At 39.5% G+C, this 25248-nt stretch overlaps 1 protein-coding gene across 29 annotated transcripts in view; it reads left to right on the plus strand.

The window, feature by feature from the left end:
• The window catches only part of INPP4B (inositol polyphosphate-4-phosphatase type II B), a 747831-nt gene that overhangs the window by 467922 nt on the left and 254661 nt on the right, over positions 1-25248 (plus strand). For 27 of the 29 annotated variants that reach the window (XM_070258367.1, XM_070258371.1, XM_070258379.1 and 24 more), the window contains one exon: positions 21590-21640. In XM_070258367.1, coding sequence (XP_070114468.1) covers positions 21590-21640 — 51 coding nt within the window. Of the gene's footprint in view, positions 1-7709; positions 7836-21589; positions 21641-25248 lie in introns of all 29 variants that reach the window. The other 2 variants (XM_023636507.2, XM_070258421.1) reach the window with 1 other exon arrangement.

Here is a 25248-nt window from a genome sequence, read left to right on the forward strand (position 1 = left end):
GCTTAGAGAAGTGTATAACAAATCATAATAAATTCATCACCTTAAGACAGTACCTATTTCTTATGTCACAGCTTCTCTGGGTCAGCGCCTGGGCTTAGCTGAATCCTCTGCCCAGAGTCTGCAATCAAGGTGTTGGCTTCATCACAAGGCTGTGATCTTATCTGGAGGTCCAGCTGGAGAAGAATCTATTTCCTTGCTCATTCTAGTTCTTGGCAGAATTAAGCTTCTCGTGGCTGTATGACTGTGGGCCCTAGATTCTTGCTAGCTTTCGACTTGAGGTTGCCTCAGATCCTAGAGGCTGCCAGCAGGTTCTTGCCATGTGAATTTCTCCAGCATAACCATTTGCTTCATCAAGAAAACAAACAGAATCTCTGGCTCCAATCTGCTAAAAAAGAATCTTATGTAATGTAATATAATCACAGGCTGACATCTTATCACATTTGCCATGTAATGTAACAACCACAAGAGTCACATTCTATCACTTTTGCCGTCTTCTAGGTTAGAAGTAAGTCACAGGTCTTGCCCACAGTAAAGGCAAGGAAATTATATAGGACAGGAGCACCAGGGGGCAGGGATCCTGAGAGCCACCCTGAGGTCTGCCTGTCACATTAAGTAAATTAACCAAGGTCACACAGCTACTGAGAGTCACGGCTGTGTTGCTGTATTCACATTCACAGATGTTACTCACTTAAATGTCCATGTATTAACTACTATATTTTACCATCTACATAGGATACAAATGAAGTAAAATACATTTCTATAAGATTATCATCTGTATCTACTTTGATAAGTTTTTTTGTTTGTTTTTGTTTTTGCTGAGGAAGATTAGCCCTGAGCTAACATCTGTTGCCACTCTTCCTCTTTTTCTGCTTGAGGAAGATTAGCCCTGAGCTAATATCTGTGCCAATCTTTCTCCATTTTATATGTGGGTCACTGCCACAGCATGGCTGATGAGTGGTATATGTCCATGCCCAGGATCCGAACCCACGAACCTAGTCTGCTGAGGCGGAGCATGCTGAACTTAATCACTACGCCATGGGGCCATCCCCTCAATAACTTTTTTAAAGTATAACTTAAGTGATTAACTTCCACATTTGGGGACTTTCTTAATTCTAGCTTAAGCCTTAAAATAAAATACGTATGTGTTTTATCACATCTGTTTAGAAACATAATAAATATAGTGTTGAATTAGACACCAAATAGCATTGACATGAAGACACTCACTTTTGCTTTCAATACAGTAATGAATGGGGTCCAGGGAGAAGGGGAAATGGCTTTTCCAATCAAAGAGAATATTTATATATCCACTAGTAAGCACAGTGGAGCTGTTTAGTGTTTTTCTGTTTAAAAAGTGTAAGTTAAATTTTATGTTCAGAATATCTAGTAAAATAATGGCAAATGTATTATGAATTGCACTCTAAGTTCCTGGAGTATGGTGTTGTAGCTCTGAAGCCTTAGCTGTCTAGGTCCCTTTTTAGGACTGGAGATGAAGAACAAAAGATGTGCGGTGGTTCTCGTTTTCTCCAGACGGTAGTTAAAGATCTATTAGAACAAGCTCCCCCATGATTTTGTGCCTGCTTTAGGGGCCTTCAGCTCGCTCCTGATTTAGTCACATCATTGATTGCTGACAAGGGGAAGCATGAAGCCAGAGGCTCCTACACGCTGGCAGGCTGCCGAGAAGGGCCCTGCATGGGGTCATGTTGTTGTGGAAGGAGAATATTCTCACTCAGATGGGAGCTAGTGGCAGGCTGTCACATCCCTGTTGCCTCTGCTACTGTTACAGTATCTAGTAAGTTGGGGAGCAAGAGACCCTCGAAATAAGCCTTCCTGTCTTTTCCCTATGGAAATTAGATTGCCTTTCCTATAGGGGAACAGATGGGGCAAGGCCCTCACTGCTATTCCCTTCATCAGATACACCTTATGTATTTCCACTTAGTCATTTCAGTTAGTAAAATCTCTCTGTTTGACATGCTTTTTGTGGTATTAAACATACCCTAGTTTGAAGGGACTTTCATTTCTGTAATATCGGAATAAAAAGGTAGCAGTCTTGTAGCTGAGAAATGAAAATATCTCTTTGTAGCATCCTGAGGTATTTATTCATGTACCTAATTATAATTTGTTACTTTTTGTCTGGTTTAATAATTGCTTTTTAGTTTTGCATGAACTACACACAAGAGGAAACATTTTTGTTATTTAATACTATATCAAAGCATGAGAAAATAAGAGATCTATACAATGAGGAATAGATAAATAAGCATCAACTGAACTGCCTTTTTTCTTTAGGGAAGGAGGGAAAAAAAGTAAGGAGACACAACACTGAATGAAGTTCAGAATTAGACTTCATGGTGTCACTTGAAACATAATTCACTTTCCTGAGCTAAAGAATGTCCACTTTCAGTTTCAAAATAGGGTCGTGAGAATGAATGAGTTAAGCAAGAGGGTGCAAAGAATTGTAGTGTGAAAGGAGTGCTTTCCACCAAGCCCCTGAATGCCATCCAGCTGGCAGATCATGATAGGGGTCTACAACCTAGTACTGGTAAAACGAACCCATCCTTCCAAGGGGAAGAATAATTTTGTTCTTCATTATTTATTATATTCCCAGGGCCCAACATAATTTTTGTGCTGAATGATTATTCTGTTAGCTCCATAGGAAAGAGTACTTGTGCTTCTCTGTGCTTTATATATGAGCCCAGGAAGGCAGCACTTCTAGTAATCTGCCTTAATGCTTTGTTTTGCTTCTCTTTGCACACAAGCATGGCTATTAAGTCTGTATCAGTCACAGTTCCAATAGGAAACAGGTGGCATCCACAAATTAGGATAATTCCAGGAGGGTTTATTTACAAAGGGACTATTTGCAAAGTAGAACCACAAAGAGTAGTGCAGTAACCTGGTTTAATAATGGTAGAGCTATTATCACTTCTAGGCCTGAAAGAGAGAAGGGGAAGGAGGGGGACAGTTTCCAGAAAACAGAGAGACTTGAGTAGAGAAGGCCAGTTTGGTCAGGGGACATGGCTGGCTAGAAGCTACCTCACAAGAAGGGAGCCAAGGGCCAGTATATCTTGACCTCCTTTTCCTCTCGGGGCCACCAGACTGCTGTCAGGGCCCCCACCTCCAGAACACACTGAAAGCCAGGGGGACAAAGAAGCCCCTTGATGTAGGCCAGAGCTCAGCCTCCAGGAGCACAGGGCAGGGTGGAAAAGGGTAGAGTGTGGCACCTGAAGGAGTAAATAGGATTTAGCACATTTGGCAAAACTTCTAATATATGGAAATTAAAATATTGAAATTCAAGTTTTTTATGGCTTGTGATCATCAGAATAGATTAATAGGAAATATTTAGTGCTTAGGAGGCATTTAAGCTTTGAGAGTCTTACTTTGTTGAATATACAAGGCAGGAAAAACAAAAACCAACTCACTCACTAGTTGGGCCTTTGTCAAGGCCGGCAAATGAGCAGATTTCTATATGCAGGCTATATTATTTTCTTTCAAAATTGCCTTTAATTAAAAACTATTAAGACAATTTGATGGTTGGTCTCTCCTGTGGCATTTAATCAACTTATTTTTTTTATTAGAATATTTTTAGGTAAAGGTCAGTATCTAGGCATTGGGGTTCTATGGTAGCGAAGGTTCAGACACATATGGCGAGTCTTGAAAGCATTTGCAAAGCAACACATAGGCAATTTTAGGATGATATAGTTGAAAGTAGGTATGCAAGTGCTGACAGATCACTTCTAGAATACAAAATTGGAGATAATGATACTGGATACATTCCCGAGATGTAGTCTTTTAAAGGTGTATGATTTTATACTGCTTTTCCCTCATCTTGTCATAATACTTTCAAATATAAACGTTTAAGAGAGTCAGGTGAAAAAACACACCGTAAAAGAGTGAAAAGACAAATTGTAGAGTGGAGGAAGACATTTGCAACACATAAATTACAAAGGACTAATATCCGTTGTGTATATAAAATGTATAAAGGACCTCTATAAATTAACAAAAATAAGACAGGTAACTATAGAAAAAAAGGGCAAAAAATCTGAACTAGCATTTTACCAAAGAGCCAAATGACCAGTAAACATTTGGGAATCAGCCTCATTAGTAATCAGAGAAGTCTTAATTAAAACTACAATGAGATATAATTACATATCAAAAATTAACCCCAAATTAAAAAGTCTAATAATTTCACATATCAGTAAAGATGTGAAATTTTCATATAGTTGGAGGTAGATGATACAAGCATTTTGAAAAACAGTTTAGCATTGTAGTCCAGTTGAAGATGTGATCCCTAAAGACCCAGGATTTCTTCTCCTGGGTAATTACCCTGGAAAGTTATTCACACATGTGCTCCAGAATCTGTGCGCAAGAATTTTATAGCAGCAGTTCATTCCAGTTCTTTCCAACCAACACATGGAAATAATCCATATAGCCATCAAGAGTAATAGTGATAAATAAATTGTGGTATAGTCATACAATAAATTACTATCTGGCAATGAAAATAAATGAACCTTAGCTATATGCAACAACTTGGATAAATCCCAAAAAAATGTTGAGTAAACAAAGCAAGACAAAGGAATACATACAGTATTCATGTATTTTATATTAAGTGAAAAGCTGGGCAAAAAGAAAGCCCACACTCTTTTGTTTAGGGATGCATTCTTTAGTGGTAATACTCTAAGGAAAAGAAAGAAAATCATTACAAAAGGATAATGGTTATCTCTGGTGGAGAAGGTTGCGGTTATATTGGGGAAAGGCTCAAAAAAGGAGTTTTTAAGGTTGCCGGCTAAGTTGCATTTCTTCCACAGCTGCTGATATTACACTGCGTTAATTTGTACATACTAAACTGTATGTACACGCTTATGCAGTTTCCTTTCTGATAAAAATAGATTAACAACTTTTTAAAAGTCAATTGACTCTCCATTCTTCATGTTCTGCAGTTTGATGATTGATTCTGCCTGTCTCCCAAGGGTGTTTAAAGGCACTGTTTTTAAATTTCAGATTATATTTTAGTGGTTGAGAATGTAAACATGAATCCCAGAACAGGAAATATAAATAGATGATAAATATCCATTATATTTGCACCAATATTTCTTTCTTTCTGGTATATGGAAAGGAAAGACATCCTTAAGGTATTCTTGGGAAACTTGGGGTTATGAGGAAGAAAGTCAATGCTGAGATTAATGGCTAATTCTAAAGAGTAAGATAGTTAAGTGAGAAGTAAACACAAGGTAGTTTGGATGAGAAAAATGAGAGGACAGAAGCTGAAGCGAGGGAAGAGAAGCCTGCTGTGCTCCAAGCCAATGTTACGAACCAGTTCACTAGAGTTTTTGTTTTCATTGTTGAAAGGTTTAATCTGAGTTACTATTAATAAAGAAAAATGGGATAAGTGAAGAAGCTCTCATGAAAATGGTCAAATGCCTTTCTTTTTATAACTCCTCCAGCTGCTTTGGGAATTTGTGATCCTCAGAGAGACGCTTATTTTTTTCCCCACATTTTTCCCAGGAAGTAGCAGACAGGGCATTAGCCAGCCTGCTTGACCTGTAGGCAACATCTTTGGGAGATCTTAGGAGGCCTAAATTCCAGCAGTTTCAAGGGACTATTTGCCACAAGTGTAGAGGATTTAGCCATTCAGTATTTAAAGGCAGTTCACCAACTGCTTATATGCAGTATGAATGCATCCTTTGTATCAGGGCTTCTCAAACTTTAATGTACTTAGGGCCCACCTGAGGATCTTCTGAAATGCAGATTCTAATTCCGCATTCTGGGGCAGGACCCTAAGCTTCTGCATTTCTAATAAGCTCCCAAGTGATCCCAGTGCTGCTGATCCAACGACCTGACTTTGAGAGCAAAAACACAGAGCACAAACATGGCCCCAGCTAAGCCAATGACACCAGCCCCCAGGCCGGCCTCACAACTGTGATCAGGATGCACCTGACATGGGTGCCGCCATGCAATCTGTCTCCGTGTTTCAAGGTTTTCATTGTGGGTACATGTCTTTGGTTTTATAAGTTTTTGAAGAAAAAATAAAACATGTAGTCTAGGCCTAATTCTGTTCTAAGTGTAAGACCTGGGAGATATTGGTCAGAGGGTACACACTTCCAGTTATGAGTTCTGGAGAATCTAACATATAGCGTGGTAACTATAGTTAACAATATTGTATTGTAAACTTGAAAATTGCTAAGAGGATACATCTTAAGTGTTCTCACCACACACACACAAAACGTAACTAATGTGAGGTGATGGATGTGGTAATAAGCTTGTTTGTAGTAATCATTTCACAATGTATACGTTTATCAAATCGTCACATTATACACCTTAAATATACACAATTTTTGTCGATTATACCTCAATAAAGCTGGAACAATTTTTATTTTGCAAAAAATTTTTTTAACTTGTTGGATTAAATTATTTCTAATGCCTTTTTTACCCACAACACCCCACAGCTCATAATTGATAGAACACTGATGTAGGTTTTTATGATGATAAATGTGATCCTCTTTTTCTTTCTCTCTTTTTTTTACTTTCTTACTATAATCCGTTTTTCTTTTTATCCCTCTTTAATAAGTTTACCTGTTTATTTCCCAAGGTCATTGAGAAATATTTCTTTTTTGCTTTAGGAATAGCATTTAATGCTCTTCCGTTCCATTGTTCTTTTTATGAATATTGATGTGTCTTTGAAGGCCTGTAATCTGTTATTACAAAACCTGTAGTAAATGTCTAGCTGTATTTACTCCCCTTATGTTTTATTTTAAAGAAAGGGGAAAGAAAGCCAGGAATAAAGTTTTATTATAGTGTCATAAATTTCTTTTTTTAATATAAAACTGTTTGAAATCCCTGGACAGTAGTACTATAAGCACAAACTGTTATATTGTACAGCTTGGTTTGGAATAAGCTGTGAAATAAAACTTGTACAAGACAGCTATATGAAAAATTAGTTTTTCTTAAGGAGACAAAATTATCAGCATGGTTAATGCCCTTAAAGAAATTTCTTTTTGCTTTACAGCAAAAAACAGAAAGAAATTTTCTGTTTGCTTAACTGGAACAAATTTTAAAAATTCCTTAATGGAAGGTTTTCCTAAGAGTTTAGACTCTAATCTAGAAATCCTGGTTGCAAATAAGTCTATTTATGGATGAGGGGATATACTGACAATCTCAGGTTTTTTCAGCTTTGTGGTACATTCAGTGCAAATGCTTTTCTAAACATTGATGTATAACATGGTCTGTGGCCTATGAAGACTACAATCAGAGGCTCCAAAGAGAGATAAAATTTTGAAGCATCCAGTGCTAGCTGCCAGGGCACTTAAAACTGACCCTGGAGCCCAGATATGTCATGAGACCAATTCTGGTAAGCCGGATTCCTTGTGTGCTTCTGCATCTTTCCCATGGTCAAAGTTTCCACTGCTTTTAAAAGAATTTCTCAGCAGCTACTGGGAATCTGATTGAACAGACAGTGCTGGTCACCTCTCAGAGAGACATTTGAATTCTGCTGAGTTTAAAATTAATTAAAAATCATTGGTTTCTGAGACATGGTCTTATCCCCTGAGATGTAAGACTCAAGATGGATTTTATTTTCAAATTACTGATGGGAATATAGTCATGTTATACTAAATTCTTTCTGAAATGCATGCCTGAGTTAGCCACAGCCAAGCTCACAATGCTCTGGGATCTCAGTAGATCTGGGTCCCAAGCATCTGTGCCTGCTGACTTCTCCACAGTGACCCCACGGTGACACCACGGTGATGTGCTGGTGTCGGCTCCACCAGCCCTGCAGAGCTGATCCTTCACGTCATTCCCAGCTCCACAGTCTGTCGTCTCAAGTTGGTAGCTTGAAACCGGCCGGGGTGGGTATATTTACATCACAGGAATTGGCACACTCTAGAAATCATAGCTTTCCCTCCCATCTCCATCCTCCCAGAACCAGTTGTTAAACATTTACCTGAATGCCACTGTCCTTAATGGCAGAATCCCATTGAGCACGATTAGATTAAAGCCCCTGAATTTCCTTACCTGTGGTCTTGTCTCGTCTGTGCAATAATGGGCACCCTTATCTAAGAACGTTTGAAAGTTTCTTCCCGACAGCATCAAAGAAAAATTCACTTTAAGAACTGGGAAAGGTAAAAGTACAATTTTTGATAAGAAGAATTTATGAAAATGCCCGTTTCTCTTGTCCTTGTGAGTGGACTTTCCTTAGTGCTCTTAGTTTTAGATAGTTTCCTCTCAAATGCCTGAGTCCATTAGCTCAAATTTAGCCTGCCTCTTTAGGCACTGAGGTAGCAAGAATACCGAGTATAAACTCACTTTAAGCACAAAACATGCATTATAAAGTCAGGGATACTTCAGCTGTTAAGAATTTAAAGAGTGAAGATTCTAGGTTTCAGATGTGTTCTTAAGACGGTAAAGTCCTTAGACATTCGAGAAGCTTTATTTTAAAAGCTTTGAATGGTTTGGGGGAACAGGAATATTTTGACATTTGTTGAATAGTTGCACTTTAGTGGAGTTGAATTGCTTGCTGAATACTCCTGTGTGTGCGTGCATGTGCATGTGTGTGCGCGCGCACGTGTGGACTTGGTTCTGACTGCCAGTTTACTGTGTAAAATGGAAAAACTTTGATTAGAAAATGAAAGAGCCATCTCACAGGCAGCTACTGTTCCAGTGCAGATATAGAATGTTCCACAACTTTAAAAACTCAGAGTTGGATTTCCAAGGTATATTTTAAGTCAGGCCCAATCGTGTGCAAAATTGTGCCCCTATGGAAAGATGCTTTTCAGAAGTCCTGTTAATAGGTCTCTTGTTCTAGAAAAAAGGGGTTTGATTTAAAAATTAAAGGTGCTGTTCTTCCCTTTTATATTCTTCCATACTGGCATCATTATTTGCCATTCGCGGGTTTTTGAATGGTTGCTTGCTGATGTGGTTCAAATGCAAAGATATATCACTGAAGACGTTTTCTAAATGCTGCTGTCACAGGTACCTGCCAGAAGTGCCGAACCCATCAATAGATGATCTTATTCATAGGAGTTTCTTTGGTAATCATCATTCTATTATCATCACTCAGTTTGTTTATAAATTTTTTTCAGGGAATTGAACTCCCTCGTGCTTTAAGTTACCGTGATTCTTCTGAATATTCTTGTATTTCAAGAGTTGTGCTATTCTTTAATATCCGTAATGTAAATATGATGTATATAGCAGAACATTTATTATCTGGCTCTAAATTTATTTAAATATTATTCATTCACAAATGTTCTTGTGACCAGTGAGCATTATTATTCTCATAGATGAATATAATTATACATACAAGAAATTTATATGCTAACTTTGTTTCTCTGTCAGTATCAAAGTGATTTCTATAAATAATTAGAAACAAATTAAATAACTAGAGGCTATGCAATGATTATCACTCTAAAACCTAAGCACTGAGCTTGATCTTGACTCTAGAAACTAAAGTAGAGTAATGGTAACAAAACTCTAAATTGCAAATAACTCCTAATTGTTCATCCTTTTCACTCTTGACCTTCTGCAGTCTGTTCTCCATATTAGAATCAGAGTAGTATTTTTAAAGTGTGAAAAAGATCACATCACTTCTTGGTTCAAAACCCTGCTAGAGTTTCCCATTAAAATTAAAATATAGACCCTACGTCACTAGAGCCCTGCCTTCTTTGATTCTCCCTCTCACTTTTTTACTCTCCATTCAGCCAGTTTTTTTAGCCATTCTGGCTTCAAGGCATTTGCACTTGCTCTTGTCTTGTCCTGGAATACTCTTTCCTCTTATTTTTCTCTGAGCTGGCTCCTCTTCTTTATGTAGGTCTTAATTAAAGTCACCTACTCAGAGAAACCACTGTAGTAAAGTAGTCCTATCCAGTTAACATTTTATTCCATTACCATATTTTACTTCCACGCATACTTCCTAATTTACCTATTTTGATATTTTCCGTCCCTTCCTGATGCTGGGATGTAAGTCTGTGAAATGATTATTCCTTGTCATGGCTGTGTCCCCTGCACTTATGGCAGAAGAGAAGCATGTGCAAAGCATGGAGGGACGTGGGAGCAAGGCAAGTTCAAGGAACTGTGGTGATTCAGAGTGGCTGGATTAGTGGGTGCATGTGGTAAACATCACATCCATCTCTGAAAGAGACTCTGCAGCAAAAATCTTCTGAAAAATAGTAAGATTGACCAAGTAACCATGAAAAACAAATCCCAAATGTTGAGGATCACCTGTAGCAGTGTTTCTCAAACTTTTGGTCTTCGGATGCTTTTACATTCTTCAAAATTATCAAGAATCCCAAAAGGCTTTTGTTCATATGGTTTTAATAACTTATAGATGTTTAGCACATTGGAAATTAAAACTCAGAAAATTTTAAAACGTTTATTAATTCATTTAAAATAGCAAATATTAAATCCGTTATATGTTCACATAAATAATACATGTTTTTGAAATTATTGCATTTTGGAAAACTAAAGAAATATACTGAGAGAGTGGCACAAGGAGTAAAAAGGGAAAATATCATCTTAGAATTATCATGCAAGTAATTTTGACCTTGCAGATCTGATCGGACCAAACTAGAGAACTGCTGATCTGTGGTTTGAATAAGATAAATTGTAGGCATTTTGCATCCCAGCTGCTACTCACACGTTACAGGATTGAGTATACACCTGGTTTATTAGGGTAAAAGGAGCCCTCCACTTAATGGGATTGTGTTCCCAATTTTGTAAATCAATCTTTTGAAACTACGAATACATTTTTCGTATAGAAACATTGTTATATATCGGTATCACCTTCCTGGGAAGAGTTTACAACATTGAATTTAACACCTTTGCTCTTTTAAGACAAGACTGAGCGAGTCGTGCAATAGACCCTGGCTACTTCCTAACAGTGTTCCTTTGAGGAGAGTCACCCCGAGTTCTCGCTTGAGATGCAACAGTCACGTTTCCCTCTACGGCGGGGAAACTGGGAACCCTGCTTCGATTTCCCTTCATCGTCTTTCGTGTAGTGGATGTGGGATTCTTATTTCAGCCCAAGCTGCAGGCATTACAACAGAGGTGTCAAAGGCATTGGTTTTGGAATACAGCAGATCCAAGCCGAAATATTAGCTCTTCTACTTACTAGCCACATAATCTGGGGAGAAAGTCACTTATCTTTGAGTCGTGTTTTCCTGCAGGTTGAAAGTTACTTCCAGTTTGCTCCTCAGTTTTCTCATAAGGTGATTTTGAAGATAAAATGGGAAGGGAAAGCAGTGAAAGAAAATTCTGAGTGATTAGAAACGGATCAACTAAAGGAACATGAACAAGTGGGGCCCTGGCATCAGCATTTTTTAATGTGCACGGATGATTCTCATGTGCAGCCAATATTGAGACCCATTGATCAAATTATTAGATACGTTAGTAGAATTCCATAGAGAAAGAAACTGCTGTGATAGTAGAGTAAAGCTGCTGCAGTTAATTCTGTTTTTTTCCTGGAGATGAACACAACACTTCACTGTTAGCTGCATTGAAAGCCTCTCCGCTTTATGCCTGGATACACATTTTTTTTCAATTCATCCAAAAAGTATGATTTGTGCGTTGATTATATAAATCAGTTGATCTCTACCTAGGGCTTGGTGATCTTTTGACTGGGGTTACAAAAGCCTGGGTTGTAAATGATCTCTTGAAATACGGAATAATATCACAATAATTTTGTTTAAAGCTACCTAGAAATTATTTAGCCTTATAGTGTTGGGACTAATGACTTCCAATGAGCAAAAGATTAATAGACATGTGCTTGTGTTGATATTACTGTTCTCTGTCTAATGGCTTGTTCATTAACTCATGACTGTGCTCTTAATTGGGGGCCGTTAACATGTAAGGATGGTGTTTTTGAGTCTGGCAATATGATAAATTGTGTCTGTTTCTATTCCCTGAGGCTAATAGATTTTTGGTTTTTAAAACTCATTAAGCAGCCCTAGGGAAGACACTTAAAGTCACCATCAGTCTGGGCTCAGAAGAGGCACACTGCCACAGAATGGGCACAGGCTTTAGAAGCAGATCGTTTAACGTCTGATCTGCAACTTGCTATTGAAGTGACTCTGGGCAAATTACTTCGACTTCCTGAAACTGAGTTTTCTCATCTGTAAAATGGACAAAGTGATAATAAAACAACACAGAACTACAGGAATTAAATGAGCTAATACAAGAAAAAAAAGTTAATATATGTGCCTCTGAAATAATTAACCCATAGGCCAAGTAAGTATAGTGATTCTTATTTCCTTTGCTTCTATTATCCTTACTTATCACTTATAAGCTTTATATTATTTCTTTCTAGGCTAGAAAGTTTCTAGGGTAGCACGTACTGAATTCAGAACTCAATTCAGTTCTAGTGCTAGGATCAAGGAATCAGCCCTCATGACTCTCTTCTCACTTTCCAGAGTGGTGGTACAATTATTTTTGTCTATTGGGGTAGTGGAGAAGGAGAGGAAGGGAAATGGGAGCAGTAATAGTGGTTTGACCTGAGCAAAAACTGTTAATATAGATACCTTGTATTTGAATTGAGCCTTATATATACTTCATGTGTTAATAATATCCTCATGTGGGGCTTTGGAAGTCAGTGGGAATGGAGTTCTCAAATTATAATGATCAGTTGTTTAGAAAATTATTAGTTAATGTTTCAGTGCCTGTAAGACACATTTTTAGATTGTGTTTTTGCAATACAAAGAGCTCCTTACTCTTTATTTCCATTTTAAAAATATCTAAACATCTCTTAACACTTAAGTCTGTGGCCTTTAGTTGTACAGTTCTTTAAGGTTTGTCCTTTTTGCTTTAGGTAAGTGTACAGGACAGGACTTAACTCATAGACACAGGTCAGGGAACCTGACAGGTCTGAATGCTATTGCCTTTCCCAGCCTAGTGTCCCTTTCAGGAAGATCCAGAAGTAAAGAATGTGACAGGCAGAAGGGTTTACCCTCAGAGCAGTGGTGGAGACACCTCTTTGGCTTCCATGAGAGCTAGACTTCAGTTTCTGCATCTCTTATTTTCAGCAGAGCCTGTATCTTTCAGAGATTCTCCGACCAAGGAAAGGAATGTCTTAAGATATTTTTGCTGTTCAGTATTTTCACACCTGCCTGTAATAGATCTCTGTAATAGTTGGAAAGGGAAATGGAATAAAATGTGGCTAATGGCAGGGAGACTCAAAGTTATATGACTCTAGTGCCGCATTTGCAGTCACCATGAACCTAAAGAAGCACATGACTCCTGTATGACTGGTAGAATTTAGTATAATGGCGCATTCATATAGCGAAATTAGAAGTCTTAAAGAGCCACCAATTAAACATAAAGAGACCCATGTGACTAGAGAGCTATAGTGTGAACATCGCTGCCTTAGAGAAATGGAAAACCTCTAAGATTAGATGCATCCAAACTAAAAGAGTGCTTATATTTGTTATACCATTATCTCATTTTGGCTTGGAAGTCTATAGAATGTTCTTGTGTACATAGTTTTGTTGAATATGTTTTGACATATGAAAGATGATCACATTTACCTAGTAAAAACCAAGAAAGCATGTCACACAATAATTATTGGATTATTTTTGGATAGTGCTCAGGCTTCAGGGTAAACTCTGCTTTTACTAAGGGAACTACCTGTAGTTATGCATTTGTAAAGGGTTTATCAAAGACTTAACTAAATAGATAAGCATATAATGGCATTTTTCTCCCCTCTTCAATCATATTTAACTATGCTCTGTTGAATATCATTTTTCGTGTCTTAATCACATGTTTGGAAGATTCCTTAGCTTTCCAATAACTTTCAGATATTAAAAAGTTCAGTTTGGGTAGGATGTGGTAGGTGGAGCAAGTAACATTCCCTCTGACAACACCGAGAAACAAGCCAGACATGGTACAAAAATGAGGTTTGAAAGTATCATTGAGCTATGAAAGTAATAATGACAAGTTACGCTGAAATTCCAGAGAACACAGGACCTTTCAGAGTTGAGCTATCAGGAGCCTGAGATTTTTCAGCATCTGCTGATTCTGAGAGTGGACTGAAGAACAGGCTTTTGTCTGGACACAGGGCTGCTGCTGCTCAGAGGAGGAGAAATCAGAAAGCTTTCAGCGGTTGTGCTGGATGAAGTGAGAAGTTGAGACTTCAGGGGCGTCAAGTCAGTGGCCATTTTTTTCTCAGAAGAGACTCCCTGAGTTCTGTGGCTGTGCAGGAGGCTAAAGAACAAGGCCAAAGGCCTATAAAAAGCAGAGGAAAACCTCCCAGTTTCACAGTGCTTAGGAAACCGGGGAGAGGGACCAAAAACAGGCAAGAGTTAAACCCTAGAGGGAGCAGTGAATTGACACCAAGGGACTAAAAAGCCATTTTTCACCTGAGGGCATTTACAGATTCTCCCTGTAGCTAGAAGTCTGGGCATCAAGGCTTTGCTAAACACAAGGCGACAGCTGGCAGACAGAGAACCCAGCAGAGATTTTGATTTTCATGTGTAGCTGACATAACAAATGCGGAGACCAAAGGGGACTCAGACTCATGGCTCGTCTCACTCTAAAGACATTTGCCAGATTTTGAAGCTCTGAGGGGCACAGTGCAAAAGAGGTATGCTCAGATATCTGAGAACCCTCAGCATTCTCTCAGGGTTGAGGAGCAAAGACCAGCCAGGCTCTCCGTTGAAAGTCGCAGAGGGCCATACCCTGCAACTCAGGTAGAATGTGTCTTAGATTGGTAGGGCTGCCATAACAAAGTGCCGCAGACTGGGTGGCTTAAGTAACAGAGGGTTATTTTCTCACCCTCTGGAGTCTGGAAGTCTAAAATCAAGGCAGTGGCGGGGATGGGTTCTTCTGAGGCCTCTCTCTTTGGCTTGCAGATGGCCACCCTCTTGCTGACTCTTCACGTGGTCGTTCCTTGGTGTACACACCCCTAGTGTCTCTTCCCCTTATCATCAGGACACTTCTTATCAGACATATTGCGTTAGGCCTCACCAAATGGCCTCATTTTAACTTAATCACTCTATCTATCTCTGAATACAGTCATATTCTGAGGTACTGGTGGTTAGGGCTTCCATATATGAATCTGGGATTGGGGTGGGGTGGAAATTCAGCTCGCAAAACTGAGTCTTACCAAAATTCCAGCCCAGCTCTATCCCAAATCAATCTCTGACTTCATTGACAAGAGCAAACTCCTTTCTATTTGCATGACAAAGGAAAGGGCATCTCTGATAGAAAATATTATCTGGAACTTTTACAGATGGTTGACATTTTTAAAAAAATACTAAATACCTTCATAACCAGAAGAATAAGTCTCATTTGTTATCTCAGGCTTGTTTATGTGCAAATGAATGCCTACCCTTCTATCTGTGATCACTTTCACTCATAAGCACGCTTCTAGAGCAGAGCTTCTCCAACTTTATCATGTGTATGAATTACACGGGAACCTTGTTAAAATGAAGATTCTGATTTAGTATGTCTGGAGTGAGGCTGAGATTGTACATTTCTAACAAGCTTCTAGGAGATGGTCCTCAGACCATCCTCCTGATCAGCGGCAGACCACCAGGTGATGAGTATGCATGCTAAGGTTTAAGAAACATTGCCCAATAATGTCTAAGATCTCTTCTAGCTCTGAGATTCCATTAACTTTTAAAAAAATCTTTTTCAAAGGCAACCTTATTCCATCATTTGACCATTACTCAATACATTTTTGCAACTTCTCACTGAATTCAGAGCTGATTTATGAGGCTCTCACAAAAAATATCTCATTTATTTTAGAGTAGTAGTTCTTAAATTTGGCTGCTCATTGGAATCAAGTGTGGAGTGAGCCTTAAAAAATACCGATGACTGAATCCTTCCCTCCGAGATTCTGATTTAAATATTCTAGAGTGTGGCCTGGAAAACTGATATTAAAAAAATATTCCTGATGATTCTAATGTTTTGTCAAGATCAAGAGCAACTGTTTTAGGGTAGCAATTTGTTTTTTTTTTTTTTTCACTAAAACAGTACTGGGCCTGCTTAGACCACTCACCTTATTTACCAGGCCTGTTTCTGGTAAAAACAATTAAATATTGATAATAATTGATAAATATTGCCTACCTGCAAAAGAATTAGGACTTCTTCTCAGGAACTTTGTAATCATTGAAGCTGGGTAGTTGCCATTCCTTATAGACGAAGAATGTGATTTCCATTTTGCCAGAGTCCTCTCCGATCTCTATTCTCTTACTTCCAGCCCACTGTATGAGTTTGCAACAGTATCTCTATAGTCCTGATTAGTTAGATAGAAAGCTAGATGTTAAACATGTTCAAGGAGAAATTTTAAATGCATTTCCCAGGGGTATTTCAGATAAAATTTTCACATTGCATAGATGGTTTTGCTAAGTTGGCTCTAAGATCCCTTCCATCTTCAAGATTCTATGGTCTAAATCATTTGGGTTGTACATGGATCATTTTCTCTATTCACAACAAAAATTTAAACAATTGGAAAATCAATATGTAAGAGTAGCTGGTAGGTTGTAGACAATCGGAGATGCTTAGTAATTATTTTACACGTTTTCACTCTTCTCATGTTATCATTATTGCCTGTGGATAAGAAATACCCTGTCTTCTTAATCTCTTCAGATGGCTGGTGTTTATAATAGTGCCTAGATCATAATAAGTAGTTAATACATGTTTGATGACATTGAAATAGTGAATAAGGATTTAATATTAACTGTTTGCTTTATGTCTTCATAGCCATAAACTGAATGCAAAATTTCTTATAAAACAAATGGGAGGTCTAAATTATGCTGGCTGCTGAAACAAATGCAAATATCCAAATTTCAGTGTCTTAGCATAATGGGAGTTTATTTCTTGATCATTGTGCTGAGCAGAATTCTAAGATGGCCCCAAGATTACTGCCTCCTGCTCTGCATAATCCCTAGAACTGTGATATGATGGCGTTTACTCCTGTGATTGGGTCATCTTTCATGGCAAAATTGCCTAAGAAGGGGAGATTATCTGGGGTGAGCCTGACCTAATCAGGTAAGCCTTTAAAAGAGAGTGGAACCCAAAGACAGAGATTCAAAGTGTGAGGAGGATTTGACACAAAGGAGATTCTGATCTGAAGATAGAGGAGGCCACATGGCAAGGAATGAGGACCGTCTCTAGGAGTTTACAGCAACTTTGACCTGACAGCCATCAAGAAAATGAGGACCTCTGTCCTACAACTGCAAGCAATGAATTCTGCTAATAGCCTGAAGGAGCTGGAAGTAGTCCTTTCCCTTGTCAAGCCTCCAGATGAGGGCGAAGCCAGCTGTCACTTTGATTTGAGCCCCGCAAGACCGGAGTGGAGAACCCAGCCACACCGGGCCTGGACTTCTGACCTACAGACTGTGAACTAATCAAAGGATGTTGTTTTAAATAGCTTAAGTTTGTTACACATTAGTAGAAAACGAATACAATCATTTAGCAGTCTAATATAGGTAGTGATGGTTTTCTGTGGACATTCTAGGACCAAGGTGCAGCTCGGCAGCCACCTAAGGGCTGGATTCCCTGGCGGGAGAAAGAGACAGTGGAGAGGGCATACTATATTCACTTCTGAAAAATCCGGCTGGAATGGAGCAAGCCTCACTTACACATACACTGTGCACAAAGAGCAGTGCCCATGGTCTTTGTAGCAAGGTTGTCTAGTTTAAGGAGCTTTTCTCCATGGATTTGAGCATTGGAATGCTATATTCAGTCACTGCTGTGGTAGCTCAAGCAGGCTCTTGCTTGGGAATAAAGTTTGTGAACTAATCTATAGAGAGTTGATGAAAGAGTGAGCATAATTCACTATATGCTACCTGGTTTTGTTTTGTTTTTTACTTTTTTTCAAGATAAATTTAGTATGTAGAATTTTGAACTTATGAAGTTAGTAGAGAAGGAAATGCATTTGTTTTACATGAACTTTAAAAAATTTTCAAGATGGAATATATAATCTTCTACATGATCACTCCTATTAATTGATCTCCCTTGCTTTATTTGATATCATAAAAGTCTAGACAAAAGGAAGTTATAAAAACTTTAAATGTGCCATCAGGCAGACATTCTTATGTCCCAGGAAGGGATAGGGAGGGGTAGGTGAAGAGAAACAGGGAGAAGAACTGCTGATAAGACCAAAAAAGGGAAAATGAATTCCTAAGGAAGGCCAGTAAATCTCAGGAGGTATGACGTTGCTGATGAACTGGAATATTCCAGATGCCACAGTGACCGCCATTGCTTCATCTCTTTCTCGTCCAGAGGTCTCATCTAAATCTATCCAGGGTTTATTTTTTCTCAGTGACACATTCCTCCCTCCCTCCCTCCCTTCTTTCCTCTGTCCTCTTTTCTCTCTTCCTTTCTCCTTCTTTCTTTTTCTCCCTGCCCTCCTCAATTCCTCTCTCTTCCTTTCCTTTCTTTCTCTCTCCCTTCCTCCCTCCTTCTCATTCTGTGTCAGGGACTGTTCTAAGAGCTGGAAAGTTGTAATACTCACAGCAACCTATGAGGTGTATTATTAACTCCATAACTGATGTAAAGCCAAAAAGCAACTGGCATAAAGAGATTAAATAATTCTGTCAATATAACTGAGGGCAGAGTTGGGATGACTCAAGGTGGTCTAGTCGTGTCATTCCTCTACCCAGTGTCTTCTCTGATTTCCGATTGCCCATAAATTGCATAAAGCTCCAGTTCCATAATATGATAGATAACCCTCTACAGCAAATGGCTCCAACCTCTATCCCCAAACATATTTAACTCTTGCCACTCCCCTGAGGGCCACCATGTTATGGCATCATCAGAATGCTCGCTCTTTCCCAAACACAAATGGGCTTTTACAACTCCATGACACATGCCTGTTTTATAACACCCTGCTGGCTTTGTCATATCCTTCCTTGCCTAAAACTCCCACTTATCCTGCAAAACCCAGAACACTTCTTCCGTGAAGCCTTTCCTGACAATCACAGGCTGAATTAATTACTCCTCACTCTGAATGCCCACAAGAAAATGCTCACATTTCCATTATAGCATTTATTACATTATACTGGATTATTCATACATTTGTTCCCCTCACTAGACTCTGAAATCCCAAAGAGAAGGAATGAGACCTCATTCACTGGCAAATCCTGTGCTTGCCACCTACTTTGTGTTCACTGTAATGAGGGATATATATTACACAAGGAAAGCATCATTGATGTGTAACCTACATGTCACAACATCAGTAGGATTGACCTTAAATATGTAAAAGTTTTAGAACTATACATATATAGTGATATAAAGAAATGTTTTATGTGAAAATCTGACTTTACAAAATTTGAAGTTGGTTTATTAAAGTTTTGTCTTTCAGTTCCTCTGAATCAGGAGCTCTGCTGGTAATTGAAACATGCCTCAATTTAGGAAAGTGTGATATACATGTGCTTTTCAAAAATACTTCTATTATGTAAAGTAAAGTTCATTCTCTCCTTCACTCACACATACACATTGGATATGAACTAGTCTGTGAATATCTTTAGATTTTTTTCATAGTGTACAAATTTGGGTTAAGGATCTTTTTTTTCTTTATAGTTTATTCATATTTATAAGGAATAAATGTTCTACTGATAAAATCAACATAAATTTAGGAGTTTAACGACCATGTTGCATGAATTGTTAGTATTATTCTACTTTTGTCCAACATTATATCACATAGTTTATATAGATATATATACTTTATACCGTCTATATATGTTGACTCTCACAGATTTCTGATTCTTTCACTTTATTTTTAAATTCAAGCATATCCCTTTGGGTAATGTTATTTGGATGGTAAATATTTTCTTAAAATGATGTATAAATACACACATATATGTATGTGAGTATGGGTTGCATGTGTGTGAATATTTATTTCCTATAGTCCATTTGTTTATTATTTTATTATTTTTATATATTTATTATTTTGTTATATATTATAGTACATTCTACTATATATGTAAACATGCAGATATACATTGTGTATATATAAATTATATACATGCTTGTATGTGCGTATATATAGTCCATGTGTGTGTGTAGAGAGAGAACACATATATATATACACACTATATAGTCTATTACAGCCCACTGTTAATATATAGTTTCCTCATCCTTTGAGGCCAGCTAATGATTTCCAGATAATGAGACTGAATGGTACATCTGAACAGTCTGTACCACTGAACATTAATGCAGCTACCAAACTGCAAATGCTCGTCACCAGTCAGCTCTCTGTCATGAAACCCTGAGTTGAGTGTGTTCTGCAAATTGTGTTGTTTACTCTGTTGGGAGCTCTCCTGTCATTTATTTTGTGCTCTGGTGAACAATTTTGAGTCGTAATGACTGACAAATTGTGCAAGCGGTAGTGCTGGATCTGTCATAAAGAAACAAAGAAAGAGTGTTCAGCTCGAAGTTAAAATGTGCTGTTTTCCCGTGGCTTGGGGCTTTTTCAAAGAAATGGAAACCATGTTAAAGATCAGTAGGCCCTTAGGAGCTGGTTCAAGTCTTTTTGACATTGTGAGGGGTATTATAAGCATCCATTAACCTGGGAGAATTGACCTGGTGTGGTCAGGTACATCAGGACTTTAAGTCCTGATTTGAAGAGAGTGTGATTGTCAGTGTTGCTCCTCCAAAGAGATCTTGTTAAAGTGACCCTCTAAAATGTTGATCCCTTATGTGTTCCTGGGTTCCTCTCTCCCCTCTGTTCCTGCAGTCCTCTGCTCTCCAGTTAAACAGAGTGTGCTTGTATATTGCTCTGTATTCATTTACCTCGTTTGTCTCATCTTTACTTCAAATCAAGATGCACTAGATTTAGGTTTTATGTTTCTTTCTTCCTTTTACTAGCTTTTTCTTAAGTGAGAAGGATAATCGTGATTTCTTTTCCTTGGGAACATTTTTTTCTTAAATAGAGAACCATAGACCTAGTAGCCGTGTGTTAGAATCAATATCTGGGGGCAGGAAAAAGCATTACCAGTTTGAAAAGGCCCCCAGGTAATTCTGATGGACAGCAGGATGGGGGATCGCTGCTCAGTAGAAAATATGTCTACTTATTAAATTCTCAAAAGTTGATATTTCTCTTGCAGTGCTTTTCAAACACATGAAAAGCTTCCCCAGATGACTGATTATTTTACACTACTTTCCTCTCCCCCAGTTGAGAATTGGTTTTCAAACTAACCTAGATGATGGTATCTGACAATTTGGCCCAGAATTCTCACGTGGGAGGGATATCCTGTAAGGACTGTGGATCTTGCTGCTCATTCAGAGAATAAATATCTATTGAGCATCCATAGAGTGACTCCCTCTACACTAACTCTGTCCCTTCTCTTGAATGTTGAATGAGGGCTGCTTTTTGGTGGAATTAAAGGTGATTCACCTAAAGCCTGGATATCTCTGTATTTGACCAGGGGTCATGCAGTGAGGATCCAAGGGGCTCTGTCTCCTTAGGAAAATCAGGAAGTTTAGGAACTGTAAGAGGACAGCTTTGTTGCACTGCGGAGGGTGTTGCACACAGGTGCCTTCAATAATGATTAACCACAGAGTCTGAACTGACGCCACATGAAGGACAATGAAACTCAGCACCTGTGTGAAGCTCCTGCGCTGGTTTCTACTCCAAAGTCATACAGAAAATGTTTGTTTTTCTCCATAGGTTCGAACCAGTGTCCTCCCTGAACATAAGGATCCCCTGCCAGAGGTTGGGGTAAGTGTTTCTTGTGTTTCCAAAAGGCACAGGCATTCCTTCCGAGGTAATCATTTAGATATTCTCTGGCCTCCTGTCTGGTGGCTGACAAATGAAATTGAGTTAGATTAACAGGGTGTGACTATGCGAGGAGGCACTGTCACTTATTTGCTGAATGGCATGGAATTTACTCCTTGTCTCCTGAAAATCATCCTCAAATGAATTCATATTTAGTTCAGCTGGTTAGAGATGAATTTGGAAATTGCCCTGCAGGTAGCTGAGATGCGATTTGGAGCCAACGTTCCTGGACCAACACAGGCTAGGGAATTTGCAGATGTGGGCTCTTCCACTTCAGTAAGGAGGCAGAGAACTAACTAGCTGTAGGACTGTGATATTTTCCGCTGCCTGCCACTTAAGCACTGTAATGCAGGTCAAAACAGAAGCTGCCACCAATGTGCAGTCCAGCGTTGGAAAATCCTGCTGAGGTTTTCCTGCTGCATCTGCACTGTCACATCTCCAGCCTTCAGAAGTTAGAAAAGCAAGAGAGTAATAGGTGATTTTTGCTTAGACAAGGCAGGACCAGGCAGTGGCAGCTCCTGAAAAGATAACCCAGCAGGCTGAGTCCCCAGGATCTGTGCATTCAGAGAGGAGGAAAAAGTCCAGAAATAAGTTGGGTCCAAGAAGCCCTGGGGGTGAACCAACTGAAAGGCCTGTTTGAAATTCCCTGCAATCCTACAGGCAATTGACAACCTTCTTCCAGGCCGCGTGTGGAGCTCTGTACTAGGTACTGTTCATTTCCTCATTGGCAACAGCCACCACCCCAACCTGCCAAAGGAGCCCTCCAAAAATATGCCCCAAAGTGTAAGTTGAATCCACCAAGGAGAATGCCAGCTATTTCTGCATCTGAGAGTGAAGGAGAAGGGAAAGGACACTCCTTTTGTGCTTTCTCATGCCTAACCCAAGCTTCTAGTTTCTTCTTGGGCAAGGCTGAATAACTCTCTTTGCCTCAAGTGAATCTTCATGCTTTGTTTTCTGCCTGTCCCTTCAACCACTTGTGCTGCTCACACTTGCATCACCCATCTCTGTGCCCAGACTGCATGGAGGGCTTAATTTAGTTTGTCCAAAGGGACCAGCAAGTTCTTCCAGCTTCAGGCCTCCATTGCCACAAGCCACATGACCCTCTTCCTGCCCAGCTGCTGCTCACCACCAGCTCCCTCTCCCTGCTCAGGGCTCAGGTCACATGCCTGTTGCTTATTCCTACTACCCCAGGTGCCCTCCTGCAAACTAGGTCATCACTAGCAAGCTCTCATCACACCCTTCACACCTCCTTCAGAAGACAAAAGACCTTGTGAAATCTGTAACTATTAATAGGTTAATACGTTATTTTATCGAGCAGTTCCATTTATTTTTTGGTGTTCAAGAAAGATGAACCGATTTAATTTTTTCTCCGCTAACTGCTCACCCCCTCAACTTGCTCTGTGTTAAATCCTCCTAGCTTGAGGCTTCAATGACGTCCTGGCCTAATTGTGTAAATTTCCCCCATTTTCTTTTCACATTCAAGTTCTTGGGAATACATTTAATTCATGTTAAAACTTGTGTCCTGTGGTATTGTGATTTATAATAGGGAATATGTGTTTGGTCTTTGTCTACAGTTCTGGCACAGAGCTCCTAAAACCCTTGAAATTTCTTAAGTGTTGAGACAGATACATGGGTGTCTTTTGTTAGGTTAATGAGGTGACTTTTGGACCTCACTTAAGGATGGGAGCTGGTTGCCAGGAGAACCAATTATGTGATTAGAGGTTGGAACTTTCAGTCCCACCCCCTGACCTCTGGGAAGGGGAGAGAGGTTGGAGGTTAAATCAATTGCCAATGGCCAAGGATTTAATCAATCATTCCTATGTAATGAAACCTCTATAAAAACCCAAAAGGATGGGGTTCAGAGAGCTTCTGGGTTATGAACACCTGGAGATTTCGGAGGAAAGCGTGGAAGCTCTGTGCCCTTTCCCCATACTTTGCCCTATTTATCTTTTCATCTGGTTGTTGATTCATATCCTTTAATATCCTTTGTAATAAATCAGTAATCTAGTAAGTAAATGGGTTGCCTGAGTTCTGTGAGCCACTCTTGCAAATTAATCAAACCCAAGGAGGGTTTCCTGGGAACCTCTGACTTGTAGCTGCTCAGTCAGAAGCACAAGTAACAACTTGGACTTGTAATTGGCATCTGAAGTGAGGGCCGAGCCATCTTATGGGACTGAGCCCTCAGCCTGTGGCATCTGATGCTATCTCCCAGTAGATAGTGCCAGAATTGAGTTGAATCACAGGACACTCACCTGGTGTCAGAGAATTGCTTGGATGTATGGAGAAAAAACGCACATTGGAATTGGATGCAAAATCCTTTAAGTCTCTTCATTAAATTATTTATTTCTCCTTTCTCTTCCCACTGTTTCCCACTGCAGGCTATAGACATCTCTGACTCTGGCAACTTGTGGGAGAGAGGGAGCATAGTCTGATTCTCACACATGGCGTACCCTTTCCTCCTTTTATTGTTCAGTGCTGCGGCGAGGAGAGAGGAAAGGGGAGACAGATTCCTTCTGTGCTTGCCCTTGGTGAAGGTGCAGTTCCCCTTCTGATGGTTTTGGTGCTTCTCAGGCTGACGCTGCCTGTCAGAGTTCTCCATGTGGCAGACGTTGAAATGCTGGCTCTCTTGTGAGCAGAATATATGTATTCCTGGAGGCCTTGTAGGCTCCTTCCAACTGCATATTTCCCTATGATGGAGGATCTGATTCTGGTGCAACCTTCTCTGCTGCCCAGGCTCACCCTACACTCTCTTGCTACTGAGATCCACTTTTCCAGCATGTGGCCCTAGCTCAGCTGCTTTCTGTGCTGTCCATTTGACCCATGTAAAATTCGCATGTATTAGCCATGCCACATGGAAGAAATTCAGGCTGCCCACTGGTCTCCTCTCTCAGCTCAGCCATCTCCTTGTTGACCCTTTCTACAAGCCCCAGCAGCATGGTACTAGATAGTCAGTGATTATCAAAGGAGAGACAATCACCAGTCCCCAACAGTGGGGAGGTAAGGATGGTTGGACACCTCCAAGCTTGATAAGTGATTTTTTGGGATCAGATTCCCTTGACTTTGGCTTTGGCTTTGGAGATAGAGGTGTCTTCTTGAGGGTGATTAACAGAGAGATTAGCCTTATTTCTTAAATAGTATACATCCCCAAATGCTGACCTTCCCTCTCTTCTAACACTACCTTTGTATTAACTGTATATGTCATGGCTATCAATAGGCCGCTTTCTCTGAACTGGCTCCTCGTTAAGCATTGTGAAGGGGTTGATAGCTCCAACGACGGGAGGTTCTCTGAACTTATAATGTGGTGCATTTGGTAACAAAGATTCAGCTATAATTCCTGCACCAAAAGAAAGGTCTCAATTGACATTCTGTGATATGTCTGTTGTATCACTTAGGAATGCATTCAGAGGCATTCACTGACAGACAGTGTCTTAAAGGTAGTAGGCTTGTTTTTCTCATGTTAGAAAAAGTCTTGGGGGAGGTTGTCCAAGACTGCAGCTACTCAAAAATGGCTTCATGCAAGCAGGCTCTATCCATCTTCCTGCTCTTCCTTT

This window comes from Equus caballus, chromosome 2, assembly GCF_041296265.1.
Source record: "Equus caballus isolate H_3958 breed thoroughbred chromosome 2, TB-T2T, whole genome shotgun sequence".
In the NCBI taxonomy this organism is placed as follows: domain Eukaryota; kingdom Metazoa; phylum Chordata; class Mammalia; order Perissodactyla; family Equidae; genus Equus; species Equus caballus.